Source organism: Semicossyphus pulcher, unplaced genomic scaffold (genome assembly GCF_022749685.1).
Source record: "Semicossyphus pulcher isolate SPU_LCO1_2020_fin unplaced genomic scaffold, fSemPul1.0.p SCAF_15, whole genome shotgun sequence".
NCBI classification, from domain to species: domain Eukaryota; kingdom Metazoa; phylum Chordata; class Actinopteri; order Labriformes; family Labridae; genus Semicossyphus; species Semicossyphus pulcher.
This window is the reverse complement of record NW_027211659.1, coordinates 13,456,736-13,475,395: the sequence shown is the minus strand read 5'-3', so window position 1 is coordinate 13,475,395 and position 18,660 is coordinate 13,456,736. Positions and strand designations below refer to the sequence as shown.

General features: G+C 39.4%; 1 protein-coding gene across 1 annotated transcript; it reads left to right on the top strand.

The window, feature by feature from the left end:
- Positions 1 to 710: 710 nt before the first annotated feature.
- On the top strand, positions 711 to 18,024 carry cers6 (ceramide synthase 6). Its single transcript, XM_069663077.1, has 11 exons — positions 711 to 973; positions 2,142 to 2,247; positions 2,352 to 2,482; positions 8,033 to 8,090; positions 10,637 to 10,687; positions 10,785 to 10,877; positions 13,454 to 13,582; positions 13,886 to 13,992; positions 15,385 to 15,541; positions 15,721 to 15,744; positions 17,053 to 18,024. Exons 1-11 carry the CDS (start codon positions 804 to 806, stop codon positions 17,209 to 17,211), a joined length of 1,185 nt encoding a protein of 394 aa, XP_069519178.1. The 5' UTR covers positions 711 to 803; the 3' UTR covers positions 17,212 to 18,024.
- The last annotated feature ends 636 nt before the right edge of the window (positions 18,025 to 18,660 follow it).

Here is an 18,660-nt window from a genome sequence, read left to right as displayed (position 1 = left end):
GATGTAACGCCAACTTTTATTGAAATACTGTTCGAGAGAACCACAAACTACAGCCACAAAATACATAAAATATTATTTATTTTATAGTTGCCCAAAGCCATTCACCTAAATAGTAAAGAGAGAAAAGCTTTTATTCTAAAAAATTAAGAACAAAAATGAACATATTCATTTATGGGGAAAGAAAATATTTGCAAGGTCAGGTTTACATCTACTGTTCACTGCATCAAAGCTGTCAGTAGGTGGCGTAGTTTACCAAACACGAGGTAGTCTTGAAGCCCATGCTTAAGTGTGCCATGTTATCTGCGCTTAAATATCACTATTTCCTTAAATTAATCATTTGAGTTTGGTAATAATTTTATAGTAAAGGTGAAATATCACCTGGTAGCAGGTTATTGTAAGATTCCTCCGAAATATCCGGAAGAGAACCGCAAAACAAACGAAGTAAACAAAAACAAAATGCCATTCAGGATCTTAAAACCACTTAATAAAGGGAGCAATGTGTTCTGTGTGGCTAAACGTTACTGTAAAGGAGTGATACATGAAGTGGTTTACCTTGGTTACGCCGAGGTGTCGCCGGCATAACGTACACTGACTGTATTGCATGACATTTCAACGCACCAATCAGTCGCGGAGGAGCTGATTGAGTCTACTTCCCTACACTGGGAGAGCTGAGGGGAAGCGGACGGACGGAGATCTCATCATCAGCCGTGTGTGCACGCTTAGATCGCCTGTGAGAGACCTCCGGGATACAGCGGGGCCATCGATTTCTCTTCCGACCCGGTCTCAGTGTCTGCTGCAGGGAGATGGCCGGTATTTTGGCATGGTTTTGGAACGAGAGGTTCTGGCTACCCCATAATGTAACCTGGGCTGACTTAAAAAACACAGATGAGGCAACGTTCCCGCAAGCCGAGGACCTGTATCTGGCGTGTCCTTTAGCATTCTGCATCTTTATGATCCGGCTGGTTTTCGAAAGGTGGGTCTGAAGCACACGCGATGATCCAGGTGGCCGCGATACGGTTTGTTATGTCGATGAAGTGTTCCTGTGAGTGATGCAGCACGCGGCGCTGTCCATGTTCGTCAGCATGTTACCTAAACAATGGCATCTTATCGGGTTAGCCCACAAATCAACGGGGTTGATCATCCTTCTTTCTGCAGGCCTGCAGCATTGCCCTCTGTCTGCATCTGATGCATCTGTCAGTGCTCTCACAGGGCAGACAAGTTACCATACCTGCCCAAATCCAACGTCTCTCCTCTCAGATCACAGCTGAATTTCTGCTCTAAACATGCTTCTTTCACTAATCCTGGTGCTGCTTTAAACTCTACTGCTCCAGTTATTATATGGCTGTTGATGTGTGCACGTTGTTGACTTATTTTGTACAACCATCAACAGCAAAGAATAGAGACATGATGGTCAGCAATGCTTATTATGTGTGTCAGGAGTCTCTTTAGGGAGTAGTGAGAGAGGCTTTAAATTTCCCCACTGACCCCTTCACTTATTTCCAGTAATTATACCCTAGCATAATTATTATTATTATTAATAATAATATTAATTAGAAGAATGACTTATAAACTAAGGAACTGAAAATGAAAATGAAAATAAGCAGCACTATGTGTTAAATCTATGAGATACTGCATAAATCATGAAAGCATTCTTTGTATATGTTGTCTATTAACATAGCTACTTGTTACCTGGAGAAGGTATTTAACTATCCTTTCATCCCTGCTAGCCAAAAATGTTAAATTCAAGTGTTTTGCCAAAAGTAGTCAGGCACTTAAAGGCAGTACAAGATTGGTAAAGTGGTCTAAATGCTAAATGTTGCGTGTCAAATGGACTAAACACAATAATCTTCACACTGCTCTGTCTTTCCTTTCTTGTATGACTAAAATATCCTCTTCTTCAGGATGACCTGTGGAGGGACATTTCTAGTTAAAACCTTTTCATGCCCCGGTAGAATAAATGAAGAATTATTGGGAAGAAGCAGATGCACATATCAGGGTGTAAATAGGCCTAACTGTTATCCAGCACCTATTACAAACATAGGTGTTCCTACTGGTGACAGAAAGATTTGTGACCCTGTGCCTGAATATAATTGAACGTCTCTGTAGTGCACTGTAAAGGAGTTATAATGCTTTAATTCCAGGTTTATTGCCAGACCATGTGCGATGGGCCTGAAGATCCAAGCCAACGGGCCACAGAAAGCACAACCCAATGCCATCCTGGAGAAGGTTTTCACTGCTATAACCAAGGTGCTGTGTGTGTTGTCTCTGTTATTTTTAATGTTGTGTTACATCTCATGACATTTTTACCACAATGAAAGCTGAATCCAACATGTTCCTTTTGTTTTTGCCAGCACCCAGATGAGAAGAGGTTGGAGGGCCTGTCCAAGCAGCTGGACTGGGACGTGCGGACCATTCAGCGCTGGTTCAGACAACGCCGCAACCAGGAGAAGCCGAGCACCCTCGCACGATTCTGTGAAAGCATGTAAGGCAAATTATCACACCATACAGTACACATAACTTAGCTGTGAGTTTGTAAGAACATCCAAGTTGGTAAAAATTAACTAGCACAGACTTTTAACCTGCCTGAGGTAGGTAATCCATCGCAGTGACATCACATTTACTACTGTAGTCAGGTTTAACGTTATTTTATTGTTGGTAGTACAGCTGTAAGTGAAGGCTGATTTAAATAGTCCGCGCTGCATCACCACTCATCATTAACACACCTGTGACTGTAGTAAAAGCAGGTGTGATGCTTACAGTGATTGAACACCCTATCAGGGCAAGTTTTGTGTTTCTGCGTGTTCATTTGAATATGCTATGCAAAACTCCTTGGCTGCTTTAAAGCACACATTCATTTTAACATGTTTGACTAATAGGTAAATGGTGCCAGTAAAATATAAGGTGGTTTCTACTTCTTTATTATGTATTAATGTGCATTTATCTTCAATGACTTGATTAATAATTGAGTCTAAGAAAGTCTAAAATCCAAAAATATTCAGTTTACAATGTTATTACAAAGAAAAAGTAGCAACTACTCACATTTTAGAAACTTCGGTTGACTGAAAAATGACTCAAACGGTAACTGAATTATCCAAAAAGTGGTTAATTTATTTTCTCTCCTTCAAATTCATCCTCTAATTGTTCAGCTCTAAATACTGGTTTGGTCCACTTGGCTTTGGTTAACCGTTGCTGTACCTTACGTAGTTGGCGGCAACACGAGTGCCGGTGGTGCTGCAAACCCACTCAGGCTGTAATAGAGAACTGGCTAAACTGCAGTGGAGCGTTCGCCATCAGGGAGATTGTACTTACTTAGCAGTGTGATGTTAAAGGCCAACAAGCGAGCGCTGCTGTCAGAGCAGAGTCATGTCTGACACCAGTGGAGCCAATCTGGCAGTTTGAGACACGGGGAGCCTCACATAGTCTGATCTGCCCGAGGCTGCTGTTCACTCAGGAGAACACTGCTGGACGATTAGACCACTGGACTCCTATTACAACCTCAGAGAGGAAACCGAAAAGGAAATCTTGCTTTGTGAGCTTTTTCGAACATGTTTACTATAGCTGGCATTCATTCTGTTTCACTATACCAAAGCTGTTATCTGCATACAGCATAAATGACTGCAGACGATGTTAGGCTTTGCAACGGTTTGGCCAGGTTGTCTGTCTCAGTTGCTTACGGTGCAATTCTCCAAATGGGGCCGGCTTCAGTCCTTCCAGCAGTGATTGTGCTCTAATTAGGCCCTCATGCACAGCTGTTGCAGACTGATAGCGTTCTTTGTCTCCCTGTTGTCAGGACGGCTGATCTGTTGTCTATTCTTTTCATTATGCAGACAGAGAGTATGTAGAAGACGCGTTTAGTCTGAAAATAATGAAGAGTCTGCATGCAGTTTGTTTACCAGCTATTGTCACTGCCTCTTGTTTTCTGAAACATGCTGCAAAAAAGAGTCTAACAAGTTCAAGTATTGATTTTTTTTAGCATGAAACCTCCATGACTTAAATCTTTGACATTTTTCTGTGAGGTTTTTTGCATTTACATCAAAAATCTATGGGAAATCACTGGATGCAGTCAGCAATGTTTCATCCCAGCAGCAGAAGAAAAAAATATTTTACAGCCTCATTATGAGACTAAAAGACAAATTAAGCTGAGCAGTTTTTTCAGTGTAGTTTTACCACAGAGTCCCTCCTCTCAGCGGCAGTTACAGCTGACTGAGGAAGGAGCATCCTTTGATGTCCTCAATAGCCTCTGTTGTCTGATCTCATCTTCCTCCGCCCGTTCTCCTCTCTGCTTTCAGTAAAAAAGAAGAAATTATCATAAGTAAATTAATGCAAATCACACAGACATAGAGACAGGGCATTTCTGGGGCATATTACTAACTATAGTTAATATATTTATCTTGTAATATCTATCTTAGGCTTTAGTTAGCATGATCATGTGGTGTTGATTTATACTAAATGGAACGTTTTAAGTCAGTTCTTACTGTTTTTTTAGTTTTAAGTCTTACTTTCTTTTGCAATTCATATATTTAACCGAATATGACAGGTCCTTTGAGGAATACACATATTCCTTTTCTTACCAAGAGTTAATTGAGAAGATTTATAATATCTGTCGATAAATATGAAGCTACCACCATTAGCTGGTTAGCTTAGCTTACAAGCCTGGAATCAGCGAAACAGCTGGCCTAGCTCGGTGGTAAAAGTGACCAAATGTACCTTTCAGTAGCTTTACACAGTATATCACTCACTCATAGCCGAGGCTACTTCTTGGACAGGCGCTTTAGCTTCTCACAGTGTTGTGATAACTGTGACGGTGCCACACAAGTAGTTTAGACTTCAGGAAGTCACTGTATCAGGTCAAGAAAAAATCCAGCACACTGCCATATCCTATTGTTTATACACTTTATTTAATACAGGTTAAACCATCAATATATTAAGTGCTAGCTAGGGAGAGGCTAACTGTTTCCACATTGCTTGGTTTTTAACTAAGCTAGGCTAACTGGCTAACAGCAGTAGCTTCATGTTTACTGTACAACCACATGAGTGATCTCTTTTCTTTACTAACTCTTAGAAAGAAAGCATGTTAACATATTTCACTACTATTCCTGTAAGTTTTTGGTCTGTTTTTGAGGTGAATGTTTAATTGCAACCATACCTCATCTCAGGGTTTTGTCAAATTTATAAAAAAAAAAATAATGCCCTATGAACACTTAATTTGCAATTCTTTCTCTAGACTTTATTCAGATGCAAAGTCAAAGTCTGTTTAGACTCAAAAAATATAATAATGTAGGCACAAATATTCTATTTATAAAAGAAGAGACACCATTATCCTCATTACTGCACTTCCTGTAACCGATATGTAGGTGTATGATTTTCATACCTTTCAATCAACACAACTCCCTCGATGCAGCTCGACAGACAACAAGCCAACAATAATTAGCACGTTTTTTCCTTAGCATATGCTTAGAGGACAGCTGTGAGGTGTGCCATTTACATCTGTTCTTTAGAGAATGCGGACACACCCACTTTGACTTAAATTAGCATAACTCCGTGAGCACCCCAGTCAAATTACTGGCTATTAACACACATTTTTAATTTCGCAATCTAGCAATCAAACCAAATGAGAAAAATGCACAAAGGTGGAAGGGGCAGCTATTACAGCCTGAAGAGTAAAAGAGATGTTACTCCTGTTTAACAGCAGAGAGGGGATAAATCAAGGCACAACAGAAATTTGATCAAAGCTGGAGCATCATGACTAATTGTAATGTTGAACCATCCCAATGCAAACAGTTGCAGCCAGCTGGTGCTCACACTACCCACCTGGAGAAGTGACAGAGTGGAATTAAATGAGCCAGCATGACCTGCTTTTTATTATTTTCCCCAAAGCTAGGTAGCACTCTCAGAATAAAAGCAGTCTCATTACGGATTTTTTGATCAAATCAAAGTTGCCCTCCTCCGAATCTTCCCTGCCTGAGGCCATGCTTTGTCTAAACAGGTACATCTGATTTAATAGTGATCAGTGGATCTGTCCCAGTTTATAACCCACTGTCTCATTGGATATGAATCATGAATGATTCATTAGTGTATAATCAAGCTATTATGAAAAGACGGCGGTTCCCAGTGTACTGTACCACATTACCTAAGCCTAGTCTTACTGTGTCATATAATCTGTACTTTTTATGTTGTTTTTACAGGACAAGTTCAACATAAAACATAAATCTAATTCTTACTAATTCTCACTGCTAATTAAGTTTAAGTGTAATTGGCTAGTCTCTGCTACATCATGTGCAGCACATAAACAGTCGCTCCAGGCTAATTAAATGTAATACACTTTAGCTTCCCACCAACAATCATTATCAACACTGCATGTGTGACAAAGAGGTAACTCACAATAACAAAAAAACATCTGTGCCTGACTTAGGAATAAAGCAACTCTTCACGGGAAGCAGTTGTGACTCATTGTGATTGTACATATATAGCAGCGATTCAACAGCACTTGAAAAAGACTCCTGCAGGCTTGATGAACCAGTTGCCATGCAACAGTCTTTGTGTGCCAGGTAGCCTCGTCCATTTAATTTGGTTTTACAATACTATGGATCAAGCACATAAAGGCAGTTAATGATGGCTTCCACAGGCCGTGTGTTACCGTGATAGTACTTTCTCTGGTGTTCATTAAAGTGTTAACAGTGATTATCTTGAACAAACATTTACATGAAAGGATAAGCTCCGTTGGATGTGCGCTGAGAGGATGTGATATTGATTCACCTCGTTTTTTTGGTTGATGTCATGTTGTGTTTCGGGGTGGTGGCTGTCAAAACTTATTTGATTTGAGGCCAGCTGAAACAACCACGCAGCGCAGCCTTTAAAGTATGCAAACCTCGTCTCACCTGATGCGCTATACAGCTTCTGTCATATCTACGGAGGGCATAGTTTGATGTTTTCTTCTATATGACAGAAATCAAGCTGTTTTGTTCCTCTACATTGTATCACACTGTAGTCAGAAGTGCATTCATTTTAGCTTCACTGGAAAAAAACTACTCTAATTGGTCTAAATTTGTGAAATGCTGTGACAACTCAATAACAAACAACAGGGGGTCTCTCATTCCAGCCCTGCGGTTAAATCTTCTTCTCAACCAACTGTTTTGTCTGATGCAACTTCCAGTGTTGTGCTGAAAGGGGCCTTGCTAGTTGGCCAGTCTTAAATCCTTCCTCCCAGTTGCTGACTGTTATGAGTCGGGTATATATATATATATGCACATATCCCGACTCAGCAAAGCTTTGATCACTTAAGTGTCAGCTCAGGCAGTTCCTTCTCTGCCTGTAAGCTCAGACCTCATGATCACTCTCCCTTCCCTTGTGTGGATGTAGTTACTGTAAATTATGTGCAGGGTTATATAAAGCACAGAGCGAGATGGGCTCGGTCTATTCACTGGAGTGTGCGAGTGTGTTGTCTTTCTCCTCATTGAGAAGTGAGTGATGATCCTTTTTCAGTGACTCACTCTATACTTTTATGAAGGGAAGTAAGAGGACGTCACACACACTTCACATGTCTGATTACAGGCCTGATAGTGTGCCAAAGTGTGCTGCACCTAGGACCAACACTACATTAAGTATACAGGACAAGTTGTATTAATTAATATTAATGTGTGATGCAGCTGCATAATTCTGTAATTAGTTTCAGCAAACTAAAACACACTTTGTTATCTCTTTTATTTACTGACTGGATCCTTAATCAAAAAATTAGAAAAGCATAGCCTTGAGAACAAATGGAAATGAGACAGAAAAAAAGGCTTAAATAAGATAATTTTAAACACACAGCACAGCTAAGGGCTATTCTCTTTAATACTTGCAGTTCTGAGGTAGGGGTCCTCCAAAGTTAACCCCCAGCCTACTTAACTGCTACTTATCACCACCGTTCGCAGATCTTTCAAGGTTATGCCCAAAAACAAAAACTGCAAAACTAATGAAAGCTTTATTGCATAAATTCATTTTATTTACATATTCATACTTTATATATCTTTCCTTTCTTTGTTTCTTACAGGTGGAGATTTACATTCTATCTCTACATCTTTACCTATGGAGTGCGCTTCCTTAAAAAGGTACGTTTTGCCCAAACACAAATGAGCATCAGCCTCCTGTCAGGGCTGTTAGTGCATATGTAAGTTTGATGACTCACTAAGATTTCAATCTATTTTACACAGCATGTCTAGCATGAAAATCCTGTGGTTTCAGAATATGTTGGTGCCTATAGGCATGAGACTGGCAACTAAAGTGGATGTTCTAGTGCAGGAGACTAATTTTGTAAAGGCAGATTGTAATAGAGCATAGTACAAAATGTTTTCATTAATAATGGATCTTACAGTACAAGGAGCTTTAAAGGAAAGGGGGAGCAGCTGACAAATAAAAACACAAATGCTAAATAATGCTTTCCATTAATAAGCAATCCATTTCAAACAAAGTATGTGGCGTTCAGCAGACTGTCTTAAGGAGCAGCCAGCTGCATGTGGGGGGCACCAGCGTGCAAAATGTTTTTAGTATGTAGGGCAGCCTCTATGGCACATTTTGTGCACTGAGAGGGAACACATGACAGCACTTCGTCACATTTTATCCATTATACTGTGTGTGTTTCAAACATGGGTGTGGTGCTCTGTGATGACATGTCCCCCTTTTGATCATGAATGTCAGCAGCTATAAGTCAAAGTTACTTGAATTGTACATTATACTGACTGCTTGCACAAAGGACAGAGGACAGATCAGATGACTAACTGTTAGCAGCTTCATACACTACAAACATAAGAGATAGCGCTGGTGTCCTGTAGTTGAGGTGATTTTAGTTACATGGATAACTTTTCTTCTGTGGTAATGTGACTACTGCTTCAGAGTCACTTTAGTGTTACATATATTTCTTTAAAAATATATATATATCTTTAATAATATAATAAATGGCGTTTTGGTTACACGTAAAATCTCACAACACTGCATGCTGCTTAAATTAGCACTTTGAGCTAAAGTTAGCATGCTTTACTTTTGATGGTTTTTTATTTGTTTCATATAAATTAACTATCAGGATAAGACATGTGACAGCACTGTTTGTTATTAATGCTTTTCTTATGTATTTTATGTTTCTAAAATATCAACTAACCAACTGCAGTGCAGGAGAGTGCTAAAACCTTATGGGACTAGCTTATCCATGTTGTTTTGTTCCCCAGTAGTTTTCCAGTCCCGCCTTATTTTAAAAAGTTCCTCGCTCCTGGGGAAAGTTCCTGCCGTCGAAAAGCACCTTTAGTATGTTAACAAAACCATGACTTTTTCCTAAACCTAACCAAATACTTGCGGCGCAAAAAACTCAAGTCTGCAATTAGCGTTGGGAAGCGTCTGCGAAGAGCGCCTTCTTAACAACCAAGTTGTGAAGCGTATTAGTCTGGTAAGGTGGAGGCTCCAACACAACTTGGTTAGGCAATGAGTACTAGCTTATCACAGCACAGGATGACGTAACTAGGTGGAACTGTATTAGGAAGAAAAATAACGCTGTTTATCCACTGTTTGGCCTTGCATTTGCTTAGCATTAACAAAAAAAATTTTGGCTAGCTTTAGCTCAATAATTTTCATATTGAAAAACTGAAAGCATTTACTTTCTAATGATGCATCAGTTTGAGGTTGGTTTGAGGAAAATCAATATCGCTATCATGCATTGCCTCCCGCGTGAAGTTCAGGGAGTGTAGGTGATTTGAGTACTCCAATTAAATATCACAGTCTCTGTTAAGAAAGTTTGAATTCCCGGCAGATGTTGACGTTACTGAGTATTGAAATTTAGAAATGGTCATTTTGTCCTCCCCAGCAGTTAATTACAACTGAAATACGTGGCTGGGAAAAATGCAATAAATGTTTCATCCACAGAGCAGCAGTTGGGTTAGCAGAGCAGGAAAAGTCTTTCGAAGACACAAGTTGCATGACAAAGCACTTTGTGAAAATAGTTCATTCTTCGGCAATCCTGGCTGCAGGCTCCTGTCTCTGTGGGATTTATTAATAGAGCAGCAGGTCTGGAGAGGAGTGCAGGAGACTTAAACTCGGTTACAGTGATGGGTCACTGTTTGCTCATAACACATTCTTATGTATCACAGTTACCATTTCAGTCGTCATCCTGATGCCGTTATGTCATTACTCATACGAGGATGAAACCCCTTTGGTTCCTTTTTATGTGGAAGTATGTATCGTAACAAAAGCTCTTCTAACATTCATTCAGTATTTTAGAAACCACTTTGATTTCATTCAGAATCCATTAAGGGGATTATTCATTTTAGAGCGGTCACATTGATATTCATGTGTCAGATCTTAAATGACAAGGAAATGTTGCATTGAACTGCAGCTGTATGTGTGGGAACAGAATAACACTGCATTGATTTAGCCATTAATGGAGCCTGCTCTTTCAAGGTTTTATTGAAAGGCTGTAAGCCCATTAGTGTAAATATCCTACCTTTAATATGTTTTTATAAAATGCTGTGTATGATACCTTTTCAGGAAAAGAACATTAAAAAGTCCTATCCCAGTACTCTCTTAATCTCAGTCTCACTCACAACATTGTGATATTTGTTTCTTATATGTTAAAAATAATTAACTTTGAAGTATTTCTTTTCATTTCCTGCAGACTCCGTGGCTTTGGAACACTAAAGAGTGCTGGTACAACTACCCCTACCAGGTAAAAGTCTTGTTGATCTATACTCAACTGGTACTTGTATCAAAACTCCGACTTAGAAATACTCATTTTAACCATGTTGCTTTTTGTGTTCATGCAGCCGCTGACTGTGGACGTCCATTATTACTACATACTGGAGCTGTCCTTCTACCTGTCCTTACTCTTTTCCCAGTTCACAGACATCAGGAGGAAGGTGAGAATGACTGCAAGCCACATCAAGACAAACATAATACATCTCCAGTTACATGAGTGGTTGTTAAAACATCTACTGGAAGTGAGAAAGTGACACTTTAGGAACTTTTTTTAGTATGAAAGCAGAACATTTGGTTCTGTTTATGTCATTATACGTTGTACTGTCACCGAGAGGATATCATTATCTTTGGCTGACTGTCCATCTGTTTTCTTACTGTCACCATGACTCTGTAATGTTTAGTCTCTGAGCATTTGCTTTCCACATTAACGTTTCCTCAATGATGTGAGAACTTACAAAACACTGCGAGGGTAAAGAAGGATTACTAACTTCACAAAACTTGCACAACTTTTCCTCAACTAGTTAGACTGGAATGTTATTTATATAAATAGTTTCATCAGGCAAGAATTCATGCTTGTAGAAATAGCATTAGTTTTATGATCCTTTCATCCTTATTGCTCAATATAATTCTTAATCTACACACATAACTTATTTTGGGTAGTATTTACACATCAGTGTTAGGCATTCGTCCTTGTCTTAACCAATTAGGCTTCCTTCAAGGTGCTGTAGCTTTCATTAATATCACTGTCATAATTAAAAATCAGAATCATTCAGCTTAAAAAGTCTAAAATACCCAACTTACTGAGTGTTTGTAAGAACTGACATCCAGTATCAGTTTGTACAAACATTCCTGCTAACTTCAACCCACTTTCTTCATCTTATTTCATCATTTAAACGGCTACACCTTTGGTTCATTTCGTATTAATTTGCATGCCTTCCAGCCATGACCTCACTCCTGTCTCCAGTCCATCCCCAGCTCCTCCCCTCTCCACAACACACTCCACACTCACAGCAGCCTCCCATGATGCCATGCTGTGTGTATGCCTTCACTCTGTCATCTCTTTGTTGACTGTTGGCATGTTGTCTGTTTTTTGTTTCTCCTTTCAGTTTTTTCATGCACAGCACTACACTGAGGAGGTCCTCTGCATCCCCTGCCAATTCCAGTATGTTCTCCCCGCACACTCTTTTGCCTTGCTTTCATTCTGTATCTCGCATCATTACTTCATTCCTCCTCATCCTCCTTCTCATTCTGAAGCCACTTTGGACTGGTTCTGGGTGCTTTGAGCTGAGACTTTTAGTCGATGTTGCTAGTGGAATGCTTCCCCGTGCCAAATGTCTGCGCACTTAGTCACCAAACCTACAGGCTCGTACTTCTGTGTTCCTTCTTTCTCTGCTTGATTTGGATTGTAAGTGGAGAAACTACAACTTTTGTTCTGCTTGGAAAATATAACCAAGTGAATTTACAAGTACGTGGGTCCAAATCTGACCTTTACTGAAGTATTTACTTTCCACACTACTTTAAACTACTATTCCACTTCAGTTCAGATTCACATATTGCAATTTTACACAATTTATAGCTACCAGTTACTTTGAATTTAAAGATTTATCCTACAAAACATATGAGATTATAGAATAATCTTCCCAACAAATATACCAGCAAGATATGCAACCATTTAAAGAAGCTCCACTTAAAATACTGCTTCTTAAGTATGCATCAGTAATATTGATCTAAAGATGTGGTATATAATAGTATGAGAGGTAAAGGTAAAGATTCATATTTCACTCTGTGATAACGGTGGAGTAGCTTAGCATAATTAACAGTTAAAAAAACTCTTTTCTCACACTGGTGCTCTGCAGGCCCTCATACAGCCTATGTCTCTTTAAGAAACCCCGTCCCTACAAACCCTCTTTCTTCTGATTGGCCAACTCTCTGAAGCCTGCCAAGGCTGCACTTTGTGACGTCACAAACGTCACTGGCGTTCACTGGAGCTGAGAAGCCTGGGGATTAGTCCAACATACTTTTAACAACAGGTTTAAAACTTCACTCACATTTAGTATGGACGTCCAACATCGTAGCATTATATATATATATGTATTAAAATGTGAAACAGCATAATACCCCCTCTTTAAATAAATTATCAAAAATATCTCCAAACCACTACTTTCAAAATATTTTGAAATGGCTATATTGTTAGACTATATTTGAACATGTTTCAACAACAGAATTGCAGCAGCACAGTGTTCATGGCTGCTCGGACACTGAGGGCGTATCGCTGTGTTTGTTTGTGTAGCTGCCGATTAGTCATTGTCCTGTCATAACTTTTTATATCTTTTCAATAGCTGTACAGATCACTGTGGCACATGACGAACACGGCTCACTGAAATAGAGGTTTTATTTTGAAAGAGCGACGCAATAATGGCGTGCGGATTCTAAAGGGCATTTCAAGGTCAAGGAAACACAAACATGTGGAGGCTGTTGCGCAAGTTTTGCAAACGGGCACCATTGTGTTCCACAATAGTTTTCAGTTTATATAAGTGACAAATTGCTATGCATTACCGCTAACACAAAAGGCTATTGTATATGCACACAGCAGTCATGTCTTTCTCACTTAATCACATGTCTGTACTGTACTAGATGCTCTGTTTATGTGCCGCATGCACTGACTCAAACAGCCGTAAGGCAGTTTAAACCATACTTTGTTTAGTTGTTGACGTTTCCTTGGCATCTGTGTCCCCAGGATTTCCTGATCATGTTCCTGCACCATGTGGCAACAATCTCTCTCATCACTTTTTCCTACGTGAACAACATGGCACGAGTGGGGACCCTGGTCATGTGTCTCCACGACGCAGCTGACGTGCTAATAGAGGTGAGATGGGAGGAGCATTAAAGGGTGTGGATGGACAGATGGGCAAATGGAGGCAAAGATGGTTGGGTGTGTGGGTGGAGTGTTTTTTAATTTACACCCTGAACTATAAATCTTTATCTTAATCTAACTGCAGTCCTTGTATTATGCACTTTATGTCATTGTGTTAGATTGTTTCTTAAAGGGACAGTGCACAAGTTATACCCTCTAAAATACAGGAAAGCAGCTTTTTAATTCTTATATTGTCAGACATATTTTAAGCAGTTATTTAAGTGGAAAAATATTCATTGGTTTTTTTCTTCCCAGGCTGCCAAGATGGCCAACTATGCCAAATGTCAGATACTCTGCAACCTCCTGTTTGCAATGTTTGCAATTCTCTTTATAAGTTCCAGGCTGGGAGTTTATCCTGTCTGGTAAGTCTTATTCTCTTTCCTGTGCACCATACTTAGCATTCTTTTAGCAGCGTTAGCCTGTCATTAGCGCACAGCACAGTGCATACAGGCAGTCACAGACTTTAACAACCTGTGCAGGAGATGCTCTGCACATTTTGGCACACCATACCTGTAAATTCATGTCAGTGTCATAAAGATCTCTGTGCGTTTTTTTTTTTACTACTTTCTCACTTTTCAGTTCAGCAACATCTCTGAATTTTGTTGCTAAGTAATAGTTACTATGGATACAGCAGCTTTAACCTCTCAAAGAAAGCCAAACAAATGAAAGCAGATCGTTATGGTTTTCACTTTATCACTGAAAGAGGTTTGCCCGATTGTAGCAGGTTTTCTATGCACAAGGATCATTTATTCTTTTGTGGTGTCCTTTTTTTTTTTGATTAACATTGCTTTAATTCTGCATTTCAAGTTGTACCCAATCCATCCTAATTGCTGCACCAGAGAAAAGAGGCAGGTTTAAATATTTTAATTAATTTCTTGCAGCTTTGTTTTACCCAGACATTTAAAAGTCAAATTACAGAGGACGGTGAATGCCAATTATAACCGTCGGTCCTGATGATATTTGCAGGAACCACAAATCAATTCTAGTCCTTGAACGTGTGCACAGCACTCATCAGCAGCAGTGCTATCACACCCTTCCCCAGTGAAGGGAGACTGATATAGTTTCCAAGTCAGGTAGCTGCAGCTTTTCTTTTAGATACCATCCGTTCTATATCAGCACTGAAATGCTATTTTTAGGCATCGAGACTCAAGTTTCTTCTCTTTTATATCTTGTGCTATCCCGAAGCAAGCGTTTGTTAAATACAAGAGGATTTTGCATTAGTCTGTGCAGCATTTTTAGACCGCACACAGTTCTCTGCCTTTTGTTTCCACATTGTTATATAGTGAACCTACACTACATTTGAGTCGGCCCCCACCACACACGTTGTAAAGTTGTCATTACTGTAAAGCTGTTGCCATGGCTTCAGTATCTGGAGGATGATTCACAGACAAGCATTTGCAAGATTTGGCTCAGGGATAAATTTAACACAGATCCTTCAAATTTTGTTGCATGTCATGTGAAGCGTTGCACTACTCCTTATAAGCAATTACACTAAGATTTATCGCCCTACTATTGAGCTATGAACAACAGGCTCCTGTATTTAAAAGACACACATCTGTTTGTGCTGTACACACATCATAAAAAGACAAAGAGCTGGACCTGAGCGACCTCTTTTCTTTTCACAGGCCTCTGTTTGACTATCTGCTCCTCAGTACATGCGTAACTTCCCCCTCTAAAAGAGAGTGCTTTGTTTTTTTAGTTCTAATGAAAAACATCAAGTTCATTATCTCCCTCTCCCTTTGATGCTATTGTAGGATTTTAAATACAACCTTGTTTGAGAGTTGGGAGATAGTTGGGCCCTACCCGTCCTGGTGGGTCTTCAACCTGCTTCTGATCCTGCTGCAGCTTCTTCACTCCTTCTGGTCCTACCTCATAGTGAAGACAGCGTGCCGAGCCATCTCCAAAGGAAAAGTGAGTCACTATAATCTGCTCCTCTTCCGAGTACCTCTGCAAAATCCTTCCAGTTATACCTGTTTTTGCATAAAAGGTTGTTTGTAGGTAGTGCATACAAATTAATTGCTGTGTAATGTTTTGAATAACCAATGCTGACTTTCCCTTTCTGTTCTCTTTGCTGCCCTGCAACCTTCAAGGTGGGAAAATGGAATCCGCTACATGTAAGTAGCTTTAAAGGGGAACATTTTAATCAAAATGGTGTCTATATCTTTATTTTCTTTATTTTTGCCAAACAGCTAGCAGCTTGGCTAAAGGGAAGGCTGAATCAAAATAACTGCTGATCCCTTCTCTTTCGTATTAGCTTGACATTTGTGCCTTTGAGTGAAGATGCTGGATTGATTGCTAAAACTTTGCTACATACATTTATGCCCCTCTGTTTATAATATGTAATTACTTTGGTGACACTGTGACTTTTCAAATCACATCATTATCAGGTCAAAATATACCAAATAGAAGTAGTAGTAGCGCTAATTTGCAAATTTTAGCAGACTCGCATGCTAAATTAAGATGGTATTATCAATCAATCAAATTCAATCAAATTTTATTTGTATAGCGCCAAATCATAACCAGAGTTATCTCGAGACACTTTACAAAAAGAGCAGGTCTATTATAAATAATATTATATCTGCTGAATAACACCCTGTTAGCATTGTTATCATGAGCTTGTTGTTATACTAGCGTTAGCATATAGCCAGAGCGAAGAGGGTCACAGAGCTGCTAGCATAGCCGTTGTCTCTGGTTTAGTCTTGTTTACAATTTCAATGTCATTTATCATTTTTCGTAGATATTTGAATGGTTTTCTTGTAGTTATTTTACAATTTCCTTGTAATACTGTCTTTTTTAAAATGGATAAATCTACACCTAGCATGTTGAATTATATTGTTTATTTATTAGCAGGACAGCTACCTGCTAATAGTAATTGCACCACAGTTAGCTAGCAGTTCTTCAGAATGTTGTTTCTGTGCGGTTGGACATATATAGAGAAAAAAAAGTCGATTTGATCCTTAAAAACTGAAGTGCCAACAATTTTGTGTTGATGAATCAATTATCAGTTAAACTGGTTCACTGGTTGAAACTATTCAAATGTGAGGATTCGGTACTATTCTGTTTCATATTACTGAATATCTTTGGTTTGGGACTCTTGGTATTTGTAAACGAGCATTTTCCATTATTTTCTGACATAAACTAAATATTACGCAATCAATCAGAAAATAATTGTGATAATTAATAATGAAAATAATCACAAGCTGCAGCTAAAATAATGTTCAGAGGCCTCCATATTTTACATTTGCAGATACTTTTCATAGCTCTTAAAGCTTGTTGACTCATATTGATTGGCAGAACACTCCTGATTTGAAAAGCAAAGGCCCATTTGTAGCGCAGCCATGCATGGCTGCCACAGATAATGACACAGATAAGAATTATAATGAGAAAAATGTAATCTCAAACCATCCCTCTCACTTCTGCAGGTGTCTAAAGACGACCGCAGCGACATTGAGTCCAGCTCCGACGAGGACGACAGCCCTCCACCCAATCAGAAGCATCACAGCAGCACCACCAACGGGACCAATAAAAATCACGGGACTAACGGCTACCTGACAGGAGCACTGTACCCCGAGGAACACTGACTAAGCCAGATATCACGACACTGGAGCCATGCTTAAGACACCATCCATCAATCTGTGTGTGTGCGTGTGTGTGTGAGTGTATGGTGGAGACATGAACAACACCGACCGTCTGGTACTGGAAGTTCTTGATACGTTTATGTGAATGCAGTTTCGTTATCATCTTCATTCTTTACTAATTTCCTTGCTCAATTTATCCTCTTCATCTATATATTTGCATCAAACTGCACTCAGTGAAATATCAAAGCACTCCTATCGGTACAACCCACTTTCTGTTCAAGCCAGTGAATGAAAGCGTTCCATTTTATGGTGTAAGCATGCTACTTTAACATACAGTAGTCTGGCATACTGGGGGTGAGTTATTCTTATGTTTGCGTCTTTTTATGTTATTTATTTTTTATAAATATGTTTGCAGATGGTAGTGGGACATCTTTTCTGCTTTGATGTCAGGGTTAATGGGTTAAATAACCTTCATCAACGACAACACAGCTGTTTTTTCCACATCGCACACCATGAGAACGAGTATTAGCAAAGTGCTGAAGACCTGGGTTTACTTTTAACGCTACACCCCCAAAGAAATGCCACAATGTGCGACGTTTACTCACATTTTTAAGTACATTCTCCACTCAAACTGTATATGAGATGTCAATAACAGTATTATGTGTGTGCATCAGATATGGCTACATGCTGTATTCCCTGTTAAAGCATTTTGTTAAGTATTCTGGTACATTTCTGGATGGCATTTCATTACAGGCCATTTGTCCTCTTACGAGGCAGACATGAGTTGTTTGAATTATTCAATAAAAAAAAACATGACGATTGCAAATTCGTGTTGGTGTATGCAATGAGCATTATTAGCTAGGAAATACTAATTAACAAGCCCTGTGATTAATTCTTATTTAACTTTTTGCCATAAATAATGACTTGAAGTATAATTATGTTCATTTATCAAAAGAAAACAGTAAAAATTATGCTTTGAATCTTTTATAAAGGACAGCCGTAAGTCGTTTTAGCAGATACTATTTCGACCTGACAGAGTTGGAAAACTCAGGTGTACATAAAGTTAGTGAATTCCATGTATGGATATGCCTCAGTTTCAGGATCCTGGTATTGTGCATGCTTGTTCAGGGACCTGTCGCCGTCATAGGTTCCTGAGACACCAATCTCCACACTCACGGACTCTGAGGCGCGTTCCCGATAAGTGCGTGAGGGCTCTGATGCAGACTTTCCAACGCCAAACTGTAAACTTTCCGAGAGTCCGCATATCTGCAAACTTTCATTTCGTAATTACCCAGAGTTCATAGCCAACTTGGTGACGTATACAAACGTGATTGCCCAGCCCCCAACTAAATGTAAACAAATGTTCGTTGCCTATATTGAAGTAGTATACAATAAAGTTTGAACAAAAAAACCTAAATTTAAACACAGCGAGGATGGACGGTGACAGGAAGC

What these genes read in the sequence shown, in the direction of transcription:
- cers6 (XM_069663077.1), top strand. Translation starts at nt 804, where the DNA reads ATGGCCGGTATTTTGGCATGGTTTTGGAACGAGAGGTTCTGGCTACCC. An exon ending in TTTTCACTGCTATAACCAAG is followed by an intron (nt 2,248 to 2,351) that starts GTGCTGTGTGTG and finishes TGTTTTTGCCAG; the next exon opens with CACCCAGATGAGAAGAGGTT. An exon ending in GAGTGCGCTTCCTTAAAAAG is followed by an intron (nt 8,091 to 10,636) that starts GTACGTTTTGCC and finishes CATTTCCTGCAG; the next exon opens with ACTCCGTGGCTTTGGAACAC.